The 17568-nt window shown below is 40.2% G+C and overlaps 1 protein-coding gene across 2 annotated transcripts; it reads left to right on the top strand.

Annotated features, from left to right (window-relative positions):
- The first annotated feature begins 3187 nt into the window (after positions 1-3187).
- On the top strand, positions 3188-17568 carry MAEL (maelstrom spermatogenic transposon silencer). 2 transcript variants are annotated; one of them, XM_019611943.3, is made up of 12 exons: positions 3194-3662; positions 4025-4111; positions 4841-4934; positions 6529-6684; positions 7217-7258; positions 7820-7947; positions 8998-9052; positions 9571-9712; positions 10426-10488; positions 11398-11530; positions 11687-11765; positions 12543-17568. In XM_019611943.3, the coding sequence occupies exons 1-12, from the start codon at positions 3507-3509 to the stop codon at positions 12656-12658; spliced, it is 1251 nt and encodes a 416-aa protein (XP_019467488.2). In that variant the 5' UTR covers positions 3194-3506; the 3' UTR covers positions 12659-17568. The 2 variants fall into 2 exon arrangements, with proteins under 2 accessions (XP_085096489.1, XP_019467488.2); XM_085240363.1 differs by lacking the exon at positions 12543-17568 and having other exon boundaries at positions 3188-3662; positions 11687-12531.

The following is a 17568-nucleotide window of genomic DNA, read 5'->3' as shown; positions in this document are numbered from 1 at the left end:
TTGCACAGGACTTGCTGTGGGATGTTTAGCGGAAGAACCAAAGGCAGAGAAAGAGAATGAGCTAGGTGATGTGGGAAGGAACACGTGTGGGAAAACAGAGGGATAAGGAGGTGTTATGCCTTTGGAGCTGGGTGGTGGTGGTACACTTCTGATGGCAAGACCCCAGGAGAAGCAGGCTACTGGATCTTGTCTATTATATTCCCCTCATATAGACACCAAACATTTCATTTTGGAGGATAGTGCTCTAGACCAAGAGCAGCAGATCGCCATGTAACAGCAAATGGAATTGCTGCCATGTTTTTTTTTAGAATAAATTTGTTTGTTCTTTCTGAGGAACTACTGTAAGATCTATCTTGGAAAGAAGGTCGTTGCCAGAAATCCTGAATGAAGAAGCATTAGTGGCAGCAAACTTCCAGACAATTTTTCAATCTACAGCGACCATATTTTTAGACATCTAATGAACTACATACATTGATGGGAAAGCACAGGTCCCCAGTTCTGGAGCTGGGTTTCCAAGGCCAGAGATGTAGAAGTCAGGTCTTGGCATATCGAGTAATTTAACTGAATTAAGCACTTTAGTGAAAAAGTAATATATAAACTTTGGCACAACCCTTGTTTTTATTCCCTGGAATGGCCCCAATGCTACAAAAGTTATTTACAAATCAGCATAAATGGTCTAAAGGTCTCTTTTGCCAGCTAAGTTGAGCAGCAGACAATTGCATAGTTAAAACGTGAGTTTCTGTTTAAATCACAGGGGGATTTTCCCAAGGCCAAGGCAAAGAACACTGATGACATCGTGCTCCAAAGATGATCTCTTCCCTCTTTTTTTCTCTTCCTCAACCTTGTGTAGAAAAATCCCTTCTCTCCTCATTGCTTATGAATTTTATTTTCCAACCACACCTCTAGCCCTAGGAGAGCTATTACTGCAACCTTGTCTTTTTCAAAGAGTTGATGCACATGTTATCTGATTTTTTTAAAGGGATGGGCTGTTAAAGGGTGGGTCACAAAACTGCACAAGAGAAAAGAACACAGTGTAAAGAAAACTGAAGCAAATGTGCACAGATTCACTCTTAGCAACAACACACAGTAATACAACAATAATATTCACCTTTGGGGATAAAAAACTAGACTCTGTAGAAGTTCCTATTTGAAAGATACAAGTTATTTCTTGCAGTTTCTCTTGAGAGATTTGGTATTAATATATCAGGAACTAGCCTGGGATATAAATGATTTTGCACAAGAGAGATAGTGACTTTAAAAAGTTATTCTCATTGAATTCACATCAAGATTTTCTATGTTTTTAGCAATCCAATTGGCTCTTCCTGTAAATTTAACAGCAAATCTATTAAGTGGTTCACAAACAGCATAAAACAAGCTGTTTCACTGGATTTGAGCAAGACAGAAGAGCTTCCAGAAAACTAAACTACATCAGCTTTTTTTAACCATCAGAGAAACCAGCCACCAGTGAGATGCAAAAGCAATCTGATCTGTCCTTATCTGCTAGTAATTCTAGCAGTGACAAACGCAATTAGCTCAATTAAAGATTTAAGCCAGTGGTTACCTCCTCTGGAGCTAAACAGACTCAGTTACCTAGACAGAAGATGAAGGAAGTTAGACCGAGGGGAAAAGGCAAAGCTGTCCAATGATTTGGAAATTCATGAAAGTCTTTAGCAGCATTTTTGATCCTTATGTCTAGGTTTACAGTAAATTCAAGTGTATTCTGCAGTAGGATTGGAAAGAATCTTCCAAGCCAGGGCTACATGTTTATTGAGATGGCTGGGGTACCTTCAATTAGGGTGGCTGCATGAGAAGTAGTGAGCTGACTCTTGTTCTGCTACACCAGGCAGGCTCTGCAGGAATTCTACTGCATCCTGAAGATGATTCCCCATCAAGATCGTCCCCGTAGACAAGGGAACAGTGAGGAACGTGGTAGATATCTAGGAGAAGAAAAACTTGGCCAGAATTTAATCAGATCTTATACTGACATTGCCATTTCAGTTACCCTTCTTCAGATCAAACTTACGGTCTTCTATTGCAGGCAATCATATTTCACAATCCCTTCTGTTAACTGATTAAATTTTCTTCTACAGCCAGTTGTGGTTGTTGCCCTGTTAATTTCCCTTGATTTTTTAATATATTATGGCCAGTGAGAATCACTTTGTTTTTGAGAGAGATCAACAGAAAGCTTAAGGGAGGAAGCAACTCATGCTGCTCACCAGAATGATGTGTATTTGATTGTTTCCAGTTTTTGTCTTCTTTGAACTGTGGCTCAGCATGCAAAACTTCAGTGAAAGAAGTATCAGGTACTCAATGAGATAGATTAAATAGAAGAAAAAAACAAGAGTCTATACAGATGCTTCAGTTTTGTAAAACACAGTATCATAGAATGGTTTGATTCTTAAAAGAAATCCAGTCCAACTCCCCTGCAATGAACAGGGACACCTACAGCTCCAGCAGGTGCTCAGGACCCCATCCAGTCTGACCTTGGATGTCTCCAGGGACGGGACATCCACCAGCTCTCTGGACAACCTGTTACAGTGCCTCACTGTCATTATTGTAACAAACTTTTCCCTAAACCTTTTTGTTTGAAACCATTTCTCCTTGTCCTATCACCACTGACCCTAATAAACAGTTTGTCACCTTCCTTCTTACAGCCTCCCTTTATATACTGAAAGGCTGCTCTCAAGTCTCCCCAGAGCCTTCTCTTCTTGGGGTTAAACAGCCCCAGCTCTCTCAGCCTGTCCTCGTAGGGGAGGGGTTCCATCCCTGGGATCCCTTCTGTGGCCTTTACACATGAGCTCCCAAAGTATTTTTAATAAGCAAGTTTGCCTTTCCAAGCAAACGCACGCCATCTCAGCTCCTCCACTCTTCTGCCATATATCTCAAACCCAAGCTCAGGCTTCTTGTGTGAGGCTGCTCTTCGTTTGGTGCCCAGGCCCAAGCTTAAATGGAGCTCCAGCTCAGGGGCACAAGGTGCACTGAGTCGCAGGGTACTGCTGAGGCCATTACTGCCTTTTGGAGCCCTCGGGGCCCTGCCCCTCACTGCAGCCCTGTGCTCCCCTTGGCAGCGCACACCTCCTTCTCAAAGTACACCTCACTGGAAAGCCCTCACTGTCATTTGCGAACACAGCACTTTGCCCAGATGAGGACCACATGCAGTCACCGGCAATAGGAGATCGTATTTTTGTTTGGTTTCCGGCTTGGCAGATGCCGGAAGACCTATTGAACCTGACGTTCAATGCTCGCAGTCACAAACAATCCAAAGGAAGAACGAAAAGAAAAGCCACCTGCCACGCTCTGCAACAGCCGACGCCCTCAGGTGTCCCCTATGCAGCACGCCGATACGGGCTGTCTGCGGCCGTCACCGACCTCCAGGAGACAGCACCACCCACACGTTAAAAGGAAAGCAGGAGCACGCGCTCCTCGGCCAGCTCTCCGCCCCTCCCGGCTCACCGCTCTTCAGGCCGCCCACAGCAGCGCCGTCGCGGAGTGGCGGTAAAGGACGAATGGAGGCGAGGCGGGCGTCCGCCATGTCGCGCTCTCAGCGCTACCGCAGCGCCTACTACTTCTTCGTGCGTGACCGGCTGCCCGTGCTGCAGCAGCGCGGCCTGCCCGTGACCCGAGTGGTCGATGGCTTTCCTCACCTCACCCAGGAGTGGGCGGTGAGGGGAAGGGCCGGCTTTCAAGGGAGAGGGCTTGGGGTGAACGATGTTTTGCCTCGGAGAGGGGGGTAGGAGGGAGAGGCACCCCTGGCTGGGGAGAAGAAATCAGTGGGATAACAGTGCCTGTGGGCCATCTGAAGGTGCTTGCAGGAGCATGTGTTCGTGAGCTGTCCTGTGTTAAAGCCGGATGGCTTTGTGAGGGAGGGAACTACCGAAAAGCTACCGCTTGGTTGGGTGATAATAGCTATCAGTGTTTGCGAAATATTGACAGCCTCCCTTTGGAAGCGTCGAAACGTTCTGTTGATTTGTGGGATTACTGAAGGAAGCGGTAAAAACTCGTTGACAATTCGCTTTGCTTCAAGCTGCTGGCGGAGGAGGAGCGGATGTTCTATGCAGAGAAGGCTCAAAAGTGGAATGAAAAGAAATCCTTTCAGAAGGCGGAGAAGGAGGTAAAGACTCAGAAAGGAGCGCCTCTTGGGAAGTGGTGCTTGCTTCAATGGGACTAATTCCTCCTTTTTAGTGGTGTAAACTGATAACTATCAGCCCTTGTCAGGCAAGGGCAATTATCTGGAATTCATTTATCTGGATGTGGATGCTATTTGCAGTTTAGGTCTAGATTGCATTGTGTAAGCCTCTCCGGTTTCTGGGCATCTGCCCAAATTTTTCTGCCACCCAAAAAGCTTAATGTTTGTGTGTGGATGTGCAATGCTTTCCTAATGCTTTACAAGCCCCTCTTGATTGCACAGTAACAGAACAATCTGATGACTTGGGGATTTATCAGCTTTTCATGAAGACCTTTTCTAATCAAATGCAAATGAGCGGCCCAGGTTTTTTCATCAAAATTACGGGAATTGTTGAAAATTTCAGTCTGAAAACTTTCTTCAAAGCAACAAGTAGTTAACCTTTAACAGAATAGTACTTTTTTAATACTTTTATTACATTTCAGAAATTTAGCTATAGTTCTTTCCAACTGTGCAGGTTGAGATACTAAGATGACAATCTCCTGTTAGTAATCTTGCCTTAATCTGCAAGTCTGCAGAAACTTGTATATAAACTAAAGATTTGTTCCAGTTAGCTACAGTGAGCAGTGGACATCCTGTGTTTCTCTGATAGGAAGTGGTGAGCTTTATTGGAGGCTAATTAACTTGGTTGATTTTGAGTTTTTTCATCTTTTCTAGATGTATAATAATCCAGTATCTGCTGGCGCGACTTCGGAAATGTACAGAGTGACATCTCTTGATGCCTCTGCTATATCGTGGATGAGTGATCAGGGTATGGTAATCTTACAGTAACTGATACTGCTAGATGAAAGCTTGGCTTGTAAAGATATTCTGGGTGGTAGCTATGCAAAGATTGTTTTCATTTTGTCAGTAGTTATCTGTGTTAAATGTGTGCTTGTTCTTAGTATGATGTAGGCCTGCGAAGATCTTTCCTTGCTTGGAGGGAAGTCAGTACAAATGCTCCTCTGCATCCCCTGAAATAATTCTGTCCTCTGTTTTTCTTCTAGCTTAATGGGAGCGTAGCTACTAATACTTTTGTTCACAGTTTTCTCAAAGCTTCCTGCTCTGACATTTGTGATTTACAAGGCCTAATCCAAGTTCAGGGTGATAGAATGTTTATATCGAGATCTAAGGGCAAGGAGCTCAAACTCTGTATCACATAGGTGTTGCATTAAAATGGTTTCCTGACCTTCTCAGTAAAGTAAGAATGGATGCTTGTGTACTTGTGTACACACTACTTGTGTAGTGCATCCTGGCTAGTTTTCTTGTTGAAAGAACACTTAAAAACCAAACTTTCCTGTCTGTATGTTGTCTTCAAATTGATGTTTTGATTAGAATTAAGTAACAAACACATCTGGTAGTATTTATTCTGAAAAGTGCTTGGAATATAAGTTAAGTAGCCAGTTAATAGAAGCTGTATTTGTGCTGTTTGTTCGGGCCTCTGCTCAAGCCTTTTACCTAACTAATCTCTTGAACATGTTATTGTTATAGACGGTCAGAAAAGAGTAGTTCTGTTTAAAAAAGAAAAAAAAGTGTAATGTCTATTAGCTTTCACACTGCCAGAATCCGTTCTCAGCTATCACTATGATGTAAATTTGATCATGGTGACTTGAGCTGGCATAACTAGTCTTTCGACTGAGTTTGAGATGAGTTTTATGATTCTGCTCCTTAATATTTCTGCATGGTTGCCTATATTAGGTTGTTGGTTTTTTGTTTTTGTTTTCTTCCATGTGAAAAGATTTCCGCTCCGGAGGTATCTCTCCTTTCCTACTGCAGCTTGCAGAGATTAAGATCCATGTAAGCTAGTGCCAGAACTCATCTTGGTACAGGTGGTGCTGAACACCATCAAATCTGGCCCACTACATCATTTTAGTAGAACAAGTAAAGGTTTTGATGAGGGGCAGAGTTTGAGGGTAGGCATTATCTTAAACTTAAGGAAGAACTTATGTAGGATGTATTATATTTATATTACGTAGTATTTGTGACTATTAGGCATTAATTAATGTGAAGTATTTTTTATTGTTTGGTCTTACAAAATTAATAAAAGATACTTTATTTTGTAATGCTTTTCCTAGATATTCTTGTCTTTGGGAGCTCATTCAGTGAGGACAAATGATCCTTTCAGTTAGCAGAATTCTCCTTTTACATAAAGGTTACCAGTTCATTTAACTTACCTGAGTAAGTTACTGAATGGAGCTTGTGGAAGTTCTTTGCAATTACTGATTGTTTTTTCCTGAGGGGTAAACAGACCCATGGTAAAAAGGAATAGTAGTTGGTGTTGGGTTGTAGAGCTCTTAGCATTTTATATGCTTACATAATATGTATTATAATCTGCTTATATAATATTTTTATTTTTTCTCACTCAGCTGTACTTGCAGACATCTTCTATTTCCTCAATGTTTACAGTCATGGCAAGCTGCCGTCCCACTGTGACCAGCGCTTCCTCCCTTGTGAAATTGGGTGTGTCAGGTACTCCCTGCAGGAAGGCATAATGGCTGAATTCCATCACTTCATAGATTCAGGTGATTTCCAATGAAGGGGGGCCTGGAAGTAGTTCATCTTGCTCTAGGTTGAGAGGGAAGCTCTCTAGAATCCGTTACTGCTGCACTGATTACATTTCTGGCATTAAGATAGGCTCACTTGTTTGACCAGAAATGATTAGACTTCTACTTTAAATAGCTGAGCATTGCTGTTCTCTGCTTGTTTTTTGAACGTGTACTTAAGTACTGGGACTGCATAAAGCTTTAAAGAGGGCAGGATAAATCCAGGGGGCACTTCTGATGTTTGTGCTTTGTTTCATGCCAAGGGTGTTTGTTCCGGACTTAACATATAAATGCAGTGCAATGTACTCTTTTTTTTTTTTTTTTTAAATGAATGCAACTGAAAATATTTTTTTCAGAAATAGTTGTGGTGCTTGTACAAGGCCATTGGGGAAGGTGAAGCTGCTCCTTGCTCTAAATCAAAATGTACTGCCCAGTTCAGAGTTAAGGATCTGTCACAGTGGTGATGGATGATGATTGTTCTTTTTCTTCCATCCCTTATGTTTTTCTGCAGAAGTACCACCACGTGGTTATCGGTACCACTGCCAGGCTGCTAGTGAGTATCAGTGGAGAAGAAGAGTGGTATGCAATGGTTTACAGACTTGGACTCTGCTTATCTGATCTGTATCCAATTGTTTTGTAACTCTTCCCTGGAAGATTCTCCTGTGGACTTCCTCTCACATTTTGAAGAGAAAGGGATGACAGAAGAGCTTGTTGGAGTCACCCTGCTTATTTCTTGTACTCTCAAATGGCAGAGCTCTTCACTGTTGTCTTTCCCTTGCTAAGCAGTGTTTATAGATTTGCCTGTTTCTATTAGTACACTTCCTCCCTGTGTGTGCAGAGAACAAACTTGGCCCATGTTATCCTATATCAGATATTTAAGTAATGGCCACTCAAAAGGGGTAAATGTGAGCAATGTCTGCTCACAGCCCAGACTGCCAGTCTTTTGCAAAGAATAAGGTTTTGATAACTTTAATTACACATGCTGCCTGTAGGGAAGAAAAGGTATGTGTGTAAGTACATGTATACATAAATTAAAAATTACAAAGGAGGATGAAATGGTATTATTTTAAGAAACAGAATTTCTCATAAGTTTTTCCACTTCCCCTTTTGTTAGGTGATGCCACTCATAAGATTCCTATATCTGGATTTCATCTTTCACGTACTTGCTACCCAGTTGTCATACGTGAACTTCTTCAGTTTGCCCAGCCAGCCAGAGGTGTTTGCCCTCGTTTTTACTGCAAGGTATGATCGAGGTCAAAGTAAAGCACTCAAAACCAAAACCTAAATTCTCTTCCAGTGGGTAGTCAAGGAGAGACTTTGCTCTAAACCATTTTCTGCATATTCTGTGCACAAATGAGGGATTGCATGGGGATGGGGTTGGAATGGGAAGGGAAACACTCTTTCCCAAAGTTTCCTTGTTCCATTATAGGAAGAAATGACCTAATTTTGGAAGTTTGGCAATCAAAACTTGTGTGTTTTTTTTTAATTAATTCCAGCTTTTTGTATGGATCAAAAATGGTATGGAACCTAAATAAGCAAACTTCCTTTTTTTGTGTATTTTTTTTTTTTTGCTCCCCCACCTACCTACCCATATAAACTCCTTCACTGTTAGAAAAAGGAGCTGACCTTTTAAACTTCTTATAAATCAGAGACGCAAGGTTTTCTGATTTCTTATTCACAACATGCACGTCTGGTTCTTAGTGAACATTTCAGAATGTTCTGACACTGTTTTGAGTTTTTAAGATTGTACTTAACTTGACTGTGCTGGATAATAGTCAGATAATCTCACTTCTCTAAGGTTTTTTCTTTATGCTTTAATGACTTTTCACATGGGAATACCATACATCTTATTTTTGCTCGTTTCACTGAGTTGCCAATGAGTCAAACAAAATGTTGGGGTTCAGAGGAATTTAAGTCTTGTGACAACTATAATTGTTTTATTCCCCTCGGGCCTAATGTTAGTAAATTCATAGCAGGAGTGGAGGATTTAGATCTTGGGCTCCACACATAATGTGTGTGGGAGAAGTACATACAGCAGTTAGTGGAGATGGCTGTAGTATATGTTAACTGTTAACTTGTCTCCACGTATTAGTCCAGTATTTCTCCTGAGATTTGGTTGGAAGGCTGTCTTAGTATTTGATTCCTCTTCAAGGTAATTTTCTGGAAGGTTGTATGCAAGGGCTTCTGTTTTGGAAATGACTTCTTTAGGTGCAGCCAGAGGTCTTGTAGGTATTAGAACTGTATACTGTACTTACACAGTTCTTGAATGTGACTGAAACTTTCTTTTTCTAGTCTGATGACAGGTTCCGAATCAGCTGGTGTCTTGAACGAATGGCCAGCGTGGCAGGTGGGAACCCAGTCGTTTTTGGCTTTTGTTTCTCCAAGAAAGGAAACTTATCTAATTATGGACCGCTGCATTTGTCAGAATGAGTTGAGGTCTTGAGGGTTTAATAAAATCTCATATTGATAGCTAGAACTGCTGTTTGCTTCTCCTTCTTCTCTTCCTCCCCATGAATGCAGCTAACTGGCTTATGAACAGATGAAGAGAAGAGACAGTGTTTGTTGGTCAGCTAGTTAAAGGAGGAGTGGAAGCAGTGAGGTAACTGAGAAGGTGAGTGTAGGGTAATAGATGGAGAACTAACAGCTTCTGAGGAAAGATGGCCTGTAGGTAAGATATGGTGGAGAAAACTGAGAACGTATAGGACCTGCCTTGCTAAGATGCCAGATCTTAATAATAACGCTGATAGAATCATTTGTTGAGGTTTACGTGAACTTGGAGGTTCATAGAAGAAGGTGGGCAGTGAACAGAGACTGGCTGAGAAGTGGGTGAATGTTCTGCTGACGTGGATTTCCTCTGAGTTACAGGTGTTGAGAGCCCTCTGGAGCTTCTTACTGTAGAAGACCTGGTAATAAAACTGTACCAGAAGAAATATCATAAGGAGCCATCCAAGACTTGGGTGTCTAGAGAGCTAGATGTTGTCCTGTGGGATTTTTCCAGTAATACCAGGTATGTTGGGTTCTTTTTCTGGGGAAATGGGGGTTGTCCTGATGTGTCTTGGCACCTTACGTGCAGCTTGTGCATAGCTAGGCTAAAATCTTCAGCAAACTGTCTCATCAAAAGGTTTCTTACCACAGCATGGCTACAACAGGAAATATCAAGTACTATCTTTCAAAAAAAAAAAAAAAAAAAAAAGATAAAGACCAATGGCTCTTTAATGTTGGGCATGTAGATTGAAAGGAAGGTTAAAAAAGAAAATATACTGTGATATGTACATCATACAAGTGAGAGGATTCAGTCTCTGGAGAAGCTGTCTTTTACTACGTATCTCATACTGCAGCTGTGATGATGAGCGTGGTGTGCTTTCTAGTGGAGGAAGAGTAACTGAAATCTCTTGGCTTCCTGAAGGAATGCTTTTTGTAATGTTAGAATGCACGTACTTCGTAGGATTGTTTTTCTTAATTTCGTAGGGGTTTTCTTTTCTCCTCTTTCCTCTCCACCACAGTATATGAAAGGTGGTCAGTTAAGCACCGTTCTCAAGTCAACATAAATCACCTAGATCTGTTATTGGATGGTCATCAGCTGTGTAATTTTAATTTGATGATCACTGAGATGAAAGAAAACCTTTAATGTTTGTTCCTGTTCCTTCGGTCAGACCAACTGTTTGTGCTGATTAAAGATGTAGATACTTACACAACAAACTTCAATTTAATTTTCTGAAGGTGTGAATGGCATGAAGAGAATGATATACTCTGCTGTGCTTTGGCATCCTGTAAGAAAATCGCGTGAGTATTTCTCAGAGGTTATCTACAGTATGATGACACTTCAGTTTGTTGTGCACGCTTTTTGGTCCTGACTGCTTTGAGCACTGTGCTTCTAAATCTTGAGTTTTATTTCTTTCTTCCACTTCCAGGACTTTATTCTCTTTTTGGTTTTGTTTTTTTTTTTTTTTTGTGCTAATGCTGTAAAGCAGTATGTTGTATTAGCAGTTCAGTATAGTGAGATGTATGTGATAATGATATCCATCACTTGGTTTATAGTAATCACTACCTGCACTTACTATTGGGAGCTGAAATAAATGTTCTTATGTTAGAATTCACTGTTTTTCTTTAGAGGTTTACTAAACTTCAGTTTGGTGGGAGATTCTCAGTATGTTTTAATCCATCTCTGTGGAGGTTGAAACTAGATGATCATTGTGGTCCTTTTCAGCCCAAGCCATTCTATGATTTGATGATTATGCTGTTTTACATATGATGTAGATACACAAGCTTCTCTATTTTAGGCTTGGGGAAGGATAAGTAGGTAGTTGGGAAAGAAATGCAGTTCAAGATCTCAGTCAACAGTAGTAATGCTACTTGAGAGAAATAGTAATTAATAGGCTTTTATTTAAAAAAAAAAAAAAGCAATATTCAGCAAATTTTCAGTAGTGCATTTCATGCTTCTAAGTGGTTACATTTGACAGCAGAGGGAAGTGACTGTTAATTTCACATGTAGTTGTAGAATATTCTGGTGAACTTGGAAAGGTACAGGGTTGTTAGCTGCTGTGACAATGTCCTTTTTCTATCTCATCATCTCTGCTTCGTGATCTGTGGTGACTTTGTCAGTTGAAGATCTAAGAATGTTGTGCTTCCATATGTGAGCATTACAGCCTTCTTAACAAAACTTCTCTTGATTTCTTTATTTTCCTGGTCAAGTTATTGCATCAGTAAATCGTTAGCTGGTGTGTATGGAGTCTCACTGACAGCTGCTCACCTGCCTCTTAAAGACTGTGTTTCCAGTGGAAATACAAATCTCAGGCGGGTAATACTGGATGCTGGACGTTTTCAGGTCAGTTTCTTTAAATTGTTTTCCTGTGTTATTTCTAGTTAACTCAAATAATCTAGACAGAGCACACTTGGTAATTTGAGGTTAGCCATCTTCTTTTTTGGGTGCTGTCTTTTTTAAGGTATACTTGGCAGAATGTATATGTTTTTCTTCCTGCAGGAACTGAAGGCTGAGGGTTCTGGAAGTGACAGACATGTCTTTTCTCCAAGTGGAGTTCAAGAACTTGTCCCTTCTAGTTGTGAGTTTGAGACTTCCCCATTTGTAAAGGGAAAAAGAGTATTTAAACATAATCCAATTGCAGCTTTTTCAAATTCCTGGGCTCAGAAGTTACTCTATGTCAGCAGCATAAAGCTTATTCAGCTCTGCATGAGCTAGGTTTGTAACATTACATAGTGCAGATTTCTCTTAAGTTTCTGAAGATGAAATAACTGCACTTTTGTTACTAGACCAAAACCTATCAGAAGGTCAAAAAGTCTATCCCAAATCAGATTTTCTCGTAAATGTTTGCTATCTGATTTATAAAACTTTATTCTTCTGTCATATGAAGTTCTTTCTTGCATGTTTAGATGCCTTGAGGCAGGGCCATCTTTAAGTTACCATCTCTCTTTTGGAGTTGTATGTGCAGATTCACGTGGTACTTGTTGCAAGCATTCTGTTACTCCTGGATCTATAAAATAGTGCTTGTTTCAAGTCCTCTTCTTGGAGCTAAAATCTTTCTGGTATAAAGTATGTACATTCAATTCATTTGTGCAATATGTGACTAACCTTCAAAGAGGAGCAGAATTAAGTTTGCAAAACAAATAACTTAAGAATTGTGAGTTTGCAGCTTATGTTTTTGCTTAGACAATATGCACTGAATTAAATGCTGAAACTGTTCCAAATATAAATCATGAGATCTTATATGGACTTGATGTTTGTGGAGGCCAGAACCCATGTCTCTCACTTTTCCTGTTAGAAATATTGAATACATTCCACGCATATAAACTTCATTTGTAAACTGTATTTAATTTAATAGGTGATTCTTCATGTGATGTGAAGAGTTTTCCTTATGGAACAAGTACCATTCGAGGAAGAGGAATTACTCGATGGCTGGAAAGTACACCTGATCTAAGCAAATCTTTCAGTAACTGAAAATCTTCATATCCAGGACAGCCAAACATTTCTTTCTTTCTTGTTTCACTAAGATAATGAGCAGTTTTTCATCTTACTTGCAACTTTTGATTGTTCATGTTCTTGTTAAAATGATAAAACTGTCATTTACTGGACTTCAGGGAAGAAAATCTTCATTATCTTCAGGAAGGTGTTTTAAAGTTGCATCCTCTCTAAAAGGAAGTGCTATGATAGTTCCATTTCTTAATGGATGGAGTGCAAATTTAAGAGCTTATAGCTACATCACTGGATTAGAAATTCTGTAGTGGCCAGTGCATCTTTATTTTTTTCTTTAGTAGCCTCCTTCACCACATCTCTATGTGCAAGATAATATTTCAATGCATAACTGTCTCCAAATACGATGGAGAGAGCAGTGGAGGTATGATAGGATGCACTGGGGAATGTAAAGTGTCATGGTCTCAAAGGATAGCTCAATGTTGTTTTCCACCCATTGAGAACTCAAGTAGTGATTCAATGCAAAAAAGCAGATACTCTATCAAAAAATGTGGTGGCAGTGTTATTGGTCTGTTAGTACTCTTTTGGAGGTATAAGCTATGTATCAGGAATATGGATATTGTTTTTTTCTTTGCATCAGCAATTAAAAGATTCGTGTTCCTTAAAATTAGTGCTGACTTTCTTTAAATTAAGTGACTGAAACCAGCCATAATTAGTTGAGGGGACAGGAATACGGGGAATAATTCCAGTATTCCTAGGAATAATGGAAAGTTAGATGTTTCATGGAGATGCAAATCTTGGATGTGTCTCTAATTAGTTGCCTATTATGTAAACATCCTCCTTAGTGCGTGTGTCTTTGAACAACTGATTCTCAAAAATAAGAGCTTTTTTAGTTTTTTACATCTTGTTCCAGCAGAGGTCCGGTTGTGCAGTACTATCTCCATAGCAACTAACTGTGAGAGGAAATGAATTTCATTCTTTTTAGGAACTGGATCTTAGAATTGAGTAGTTCCATCTTTTGAATGATAAGAGGGGAGGAAAAAAAAAAAAAAGGATCAACACACTTGTGAGCAAACTCAGGTGTGCTGATGAGTATTTTAGAAAATGCCAGTTGCTGGTTTGATTGGAAACCTGTTAACAGTTGCTATAAAGCCATTTGAGAGCCTTCTTCCAGGATCACTGGACTATCCTACTTAAGAGCTTGCTCTTGTCACTGAATTTCCTTGCATAACTCTGCTTCGAGGTGGTTGTTCTGCCTGCTAAACATCACCAGTTAAAGCTCAATAAACCTTGAAGACTGAGATTTACCAGACTTCAAGGCATCAGGGAGCTTTGTAATGGGGTAACAAGGTCTACTTATTAGTGGTAAAGGTTTTTTTCTGCTGTAGAATACAGTTGAGTTCTCAGTTTTCCAGCTGATGGCTGCATTGATGTTTCAGAATGTACAGAACTGTAATCTTTGGATTATTTTCAGAAGTGAGTACAATAAAAGTTTCATGTTTCAGTTCTTATGAAGGAGAGAATTCATTCTTAAAATATTTATTCAGTATCATATTAATGTAAGTACAAAAACTTCTAAAAGCCTTCGTTACTATGCTTCAAGATAGTGAAATCTGAGCAGAAAGAGAAGAATGCAGACTTGAGCTCCCACAAGTTTCTGTGATTACAGTTTTCAAATTATTGCCCATACCTTCTGATGAAGAGGTGAAAGGCGAGAGAGAAGTTCTGAATGCCCTTATATTGGGTTATAATAAACTTGGTGCTAGTCCTAATGCATCCAGAATTAACCTTAATGGTTTGCTTGTTGTTCTGTGAACTTTAGATAGAAGACATCCTTTGTATCTTTCCTGGAACTGATGATTCAAATAAATAGAAACGTGGTGCTGTTACTCTAGCAACAAGAATTGTGAGGTAATTAACTCTTGTCTATCTGATCAGTTCTGAACTGTGCACCATTCTAGTAATAAATAGTGTCATCCTCTGCTTTTTGTGGCTTTATAATACTGGAGCTTGATCCTGAGAAGTGAGGAAGGCAGTGAAAGCAGACCCTGGGAGGTGTGCAAGAAAGGGGGAGGTGGAATCCCTGGGAGACAACTCTGTAAAGGAGTCTAGGAAGACTGGCAGAACACCAAGGATCTCATCTTCCAAGTAGTTTAGGTTATCAACTTCCAATAACAGTTAAGGAATGGAGATAGATCTGCCAGGGACTGTCTTGGCTTTTCAGGGAACGCTTGACCCCACTACAGTGGAGGGGGGGAGGGAAGTATACGGGACGTAGGAACAGGTGCTGGCTACAAAGGAAAAGGCCAGAAACATTGGCCAGACATGTAGCGGTAGTATTTGGAGATCCAAAGCAGTGGTGTTGTAAACAGTGTGGTGTTGATCAACAGAGAACAGTGGTCTTGTAGCTGAACTGTGTGACTGGACCCATTCCCCAGTGTGAGCTGTGTGACACAGTTCCCCAGTGCTACCTTTGGCTCAGTCCTTGCTATCAAGATCTTGAACTTCTGTATTTGAAACAAGGGAAAGCAATGAATGAAGATGAAGTTGGAGATCAGCTGGGAAAATCTGACCCATACAAGACCACGGGACATGATGGGTTGCATCGGAGGATGCTGAAAAAGCTGCTTAATATCCTTGCAGAGTTTTTCTATCTTTAAAAGGTCACAGAAAGCATGGGAAATCTGCAACAATGGAAGGAAGGCAAATATATTGCACCCATCTGCCAAAGGACAATCTAGGGAACCATAAACCAATCACCTCCACTGTGTTCCTTGGAAAAATCATGGGTTGGGCCCTTCTGGAACATATTTTTGGGTATGTGAAATAGGAGGAGACTGGCAGCAGTCAGCGTGGATTTGCCAAGGCAAAATCATGACTGATCATCCCACTTGCCTTCCATGATAGATTTGTGAGTGGAAGAGGTACAGCAATGGCCATTTGCCTTGACTTTAACGAGGCTCTCAATGTGCTGTATGCATGTGTCCAAGTTGGGATGTTGGATGGGTGGACAGATGTGGAAAAAATCTGTTTGGACTCTCAAGGTAGTAGTTATAAAGTTGTACCCTACGTGGAGGCGGGTGACAGGTGTGGCACTGTGGGAGCCTGCAATACCCTATTTAACAGTAGTGGCCTGGAGGAAGTGATAGAGGGCACTCTTACTTGCTGAAGTCATCAAATGGAGTGACCAAACTTTTCAATTTCTGTGTGGCATTTCTTACCTACTTTTCTTTGGCTTGCTGGATTGTTGAAATGGACTTTTTTTGTTTCCTTCATACACTTCATTACATAGGAAATAACTTCTAGATTTCTGAGGCACTATTAGAAGGGGAAAAATCATAGCTTTTAAATACCTTAGTATGCCTGCTGAAAGAAATCTTGCTATTAACGATGACCCAGATTCATACTGTGGCTGTTCTTCCCAGTTTGGGTAACAGATCTCAGTAGTCCCACAGGTGGGAAAATGGTTTGTGAGCACTTACGTTCTGGTGTTCTTTTGTTGTTGTTTTTTCTTTTATGCACAGATAAAGCATAGACATGCATATTCTTCTGCCTGAAAGTTGAATGTTACCAAATAGTAATATGCCTTAGACTGTGTGGAGTGTCACTCCTTTTCTGCTCAATTCCCACTTGTGAGGGATGTGGGTATTGAAGTTAGGTATGCGTACATGAATTCCTAGGAATTCATTAAATGTTTTCATTTCCCTTGTTTTCTCCCTAAATGTGCTGGGGGCACTGCTTTAGTTTTGTTTAAAGCTCAGAGAATACTAGAGACTCTTGGAGCTATTCCTGTTTTAGGAGATGTACAGTTGATGGATACAGTCACAGGGAAACCTTGGAGTAGCTAGGAATTTGAGTACATATATTTCTGGCTGGCTGAATTTGAGAAATCAGTTGCTACACATGGAGCATTCTGAAAAATATGCAGCTTTCAAAATGTTCATTTAAAAAAAATAAAAATAATAATAAAGCATGAGAAGCAGTGAAGTATCTCAGCTCTCTGTGTGCTCTCAATTTATTTCCAAAGGAAGAATAGAGCTTAGCATGGCAGAGTGTAAGTGGCTGCTCTTTAATGGTTGTCATGTTTCTCTCTCACCTTTTCCTTGCTGGTTCTTATGGGACCTATTTAGAATTGAATTCATGGCTTTGGAGGGTCTTTTAATAATCTTGTCTGTACTTTGTGGCTGTTTCTCATTTGTTTGTTTGCAGATAGTTTAATGCAGATGTGTTAATCTTTGTACTTACATCTAAAATGACCAAGGTGCAAGACTTCAGCTAACAAGCAGCACCTAAGTTTCACATATCCAGAGAGTGAAAAATACGGAATAAGTTACACAATATTAAAATGTTTTAGAGGTCAGAGTCAGTTTCTGGCAACAAATAGTATTCATAGTTAGGTCCTTTTATTGGTCTTTCCAGTTAAGGTCTTTGAGCATCTACGATCTTGTCTCTCACAAGAAACCCTCTTTAGCCCAAGGATTTAAGTGTTTGTTAGGAAACAAAGTACTGACCAGTGTTCTGAAACATTTATAAAAGATACAGCTTTGGTTTTGCAGTAAAAACTTGTTAAAATGCTAATTGGATTATTCATACTGTACTTTCTCATTGCAAAAGAGAATAAGATGTGCCATTGTATTTTTTCTTCTCTGTTTCTGAGTTACACACCTTGCTCTCTTACCTTCCTTCAGCTTCTGTGTGCAGTTCTTTTTTTGGTGATTCATCTTTGCAATGTTTAGTCATGCATCTAAGCGAAGCAGTGGAAGTAATCCTCAGAATGTCTTGCTGAGTTGTGCTTCAAGTTGTTCATTGCCAGAGAGATTTGGGTTTGGATGTACTTCGTAAAGAACTCTGGTCCTTGCAGTTGTTATTACTACAAATGAAGGCTATGATTAGAGTATCATGCAAAACAAAGGCAGGCTGAAAGCTGTTATTCTTGG

Source organism: Meleagris gallopavo, chromosome 1, assembly GCF_905368555.1.
Source record: "Meleagris gallopavo chromosome 1, MGAL_WU_HG_1.1, whole genome shotgun sequence".
NCBI lineage: Eukaryota > Metazoa > Chordata > Aves > Galliformes > Phasianidae > Meleagris > Meleagris gallopavo.
The sequence above is the reverse complement of the archived record's forward strand: the minus strand, read 5'-3'. Positions and strand labels throughout refer to the sequence as shown.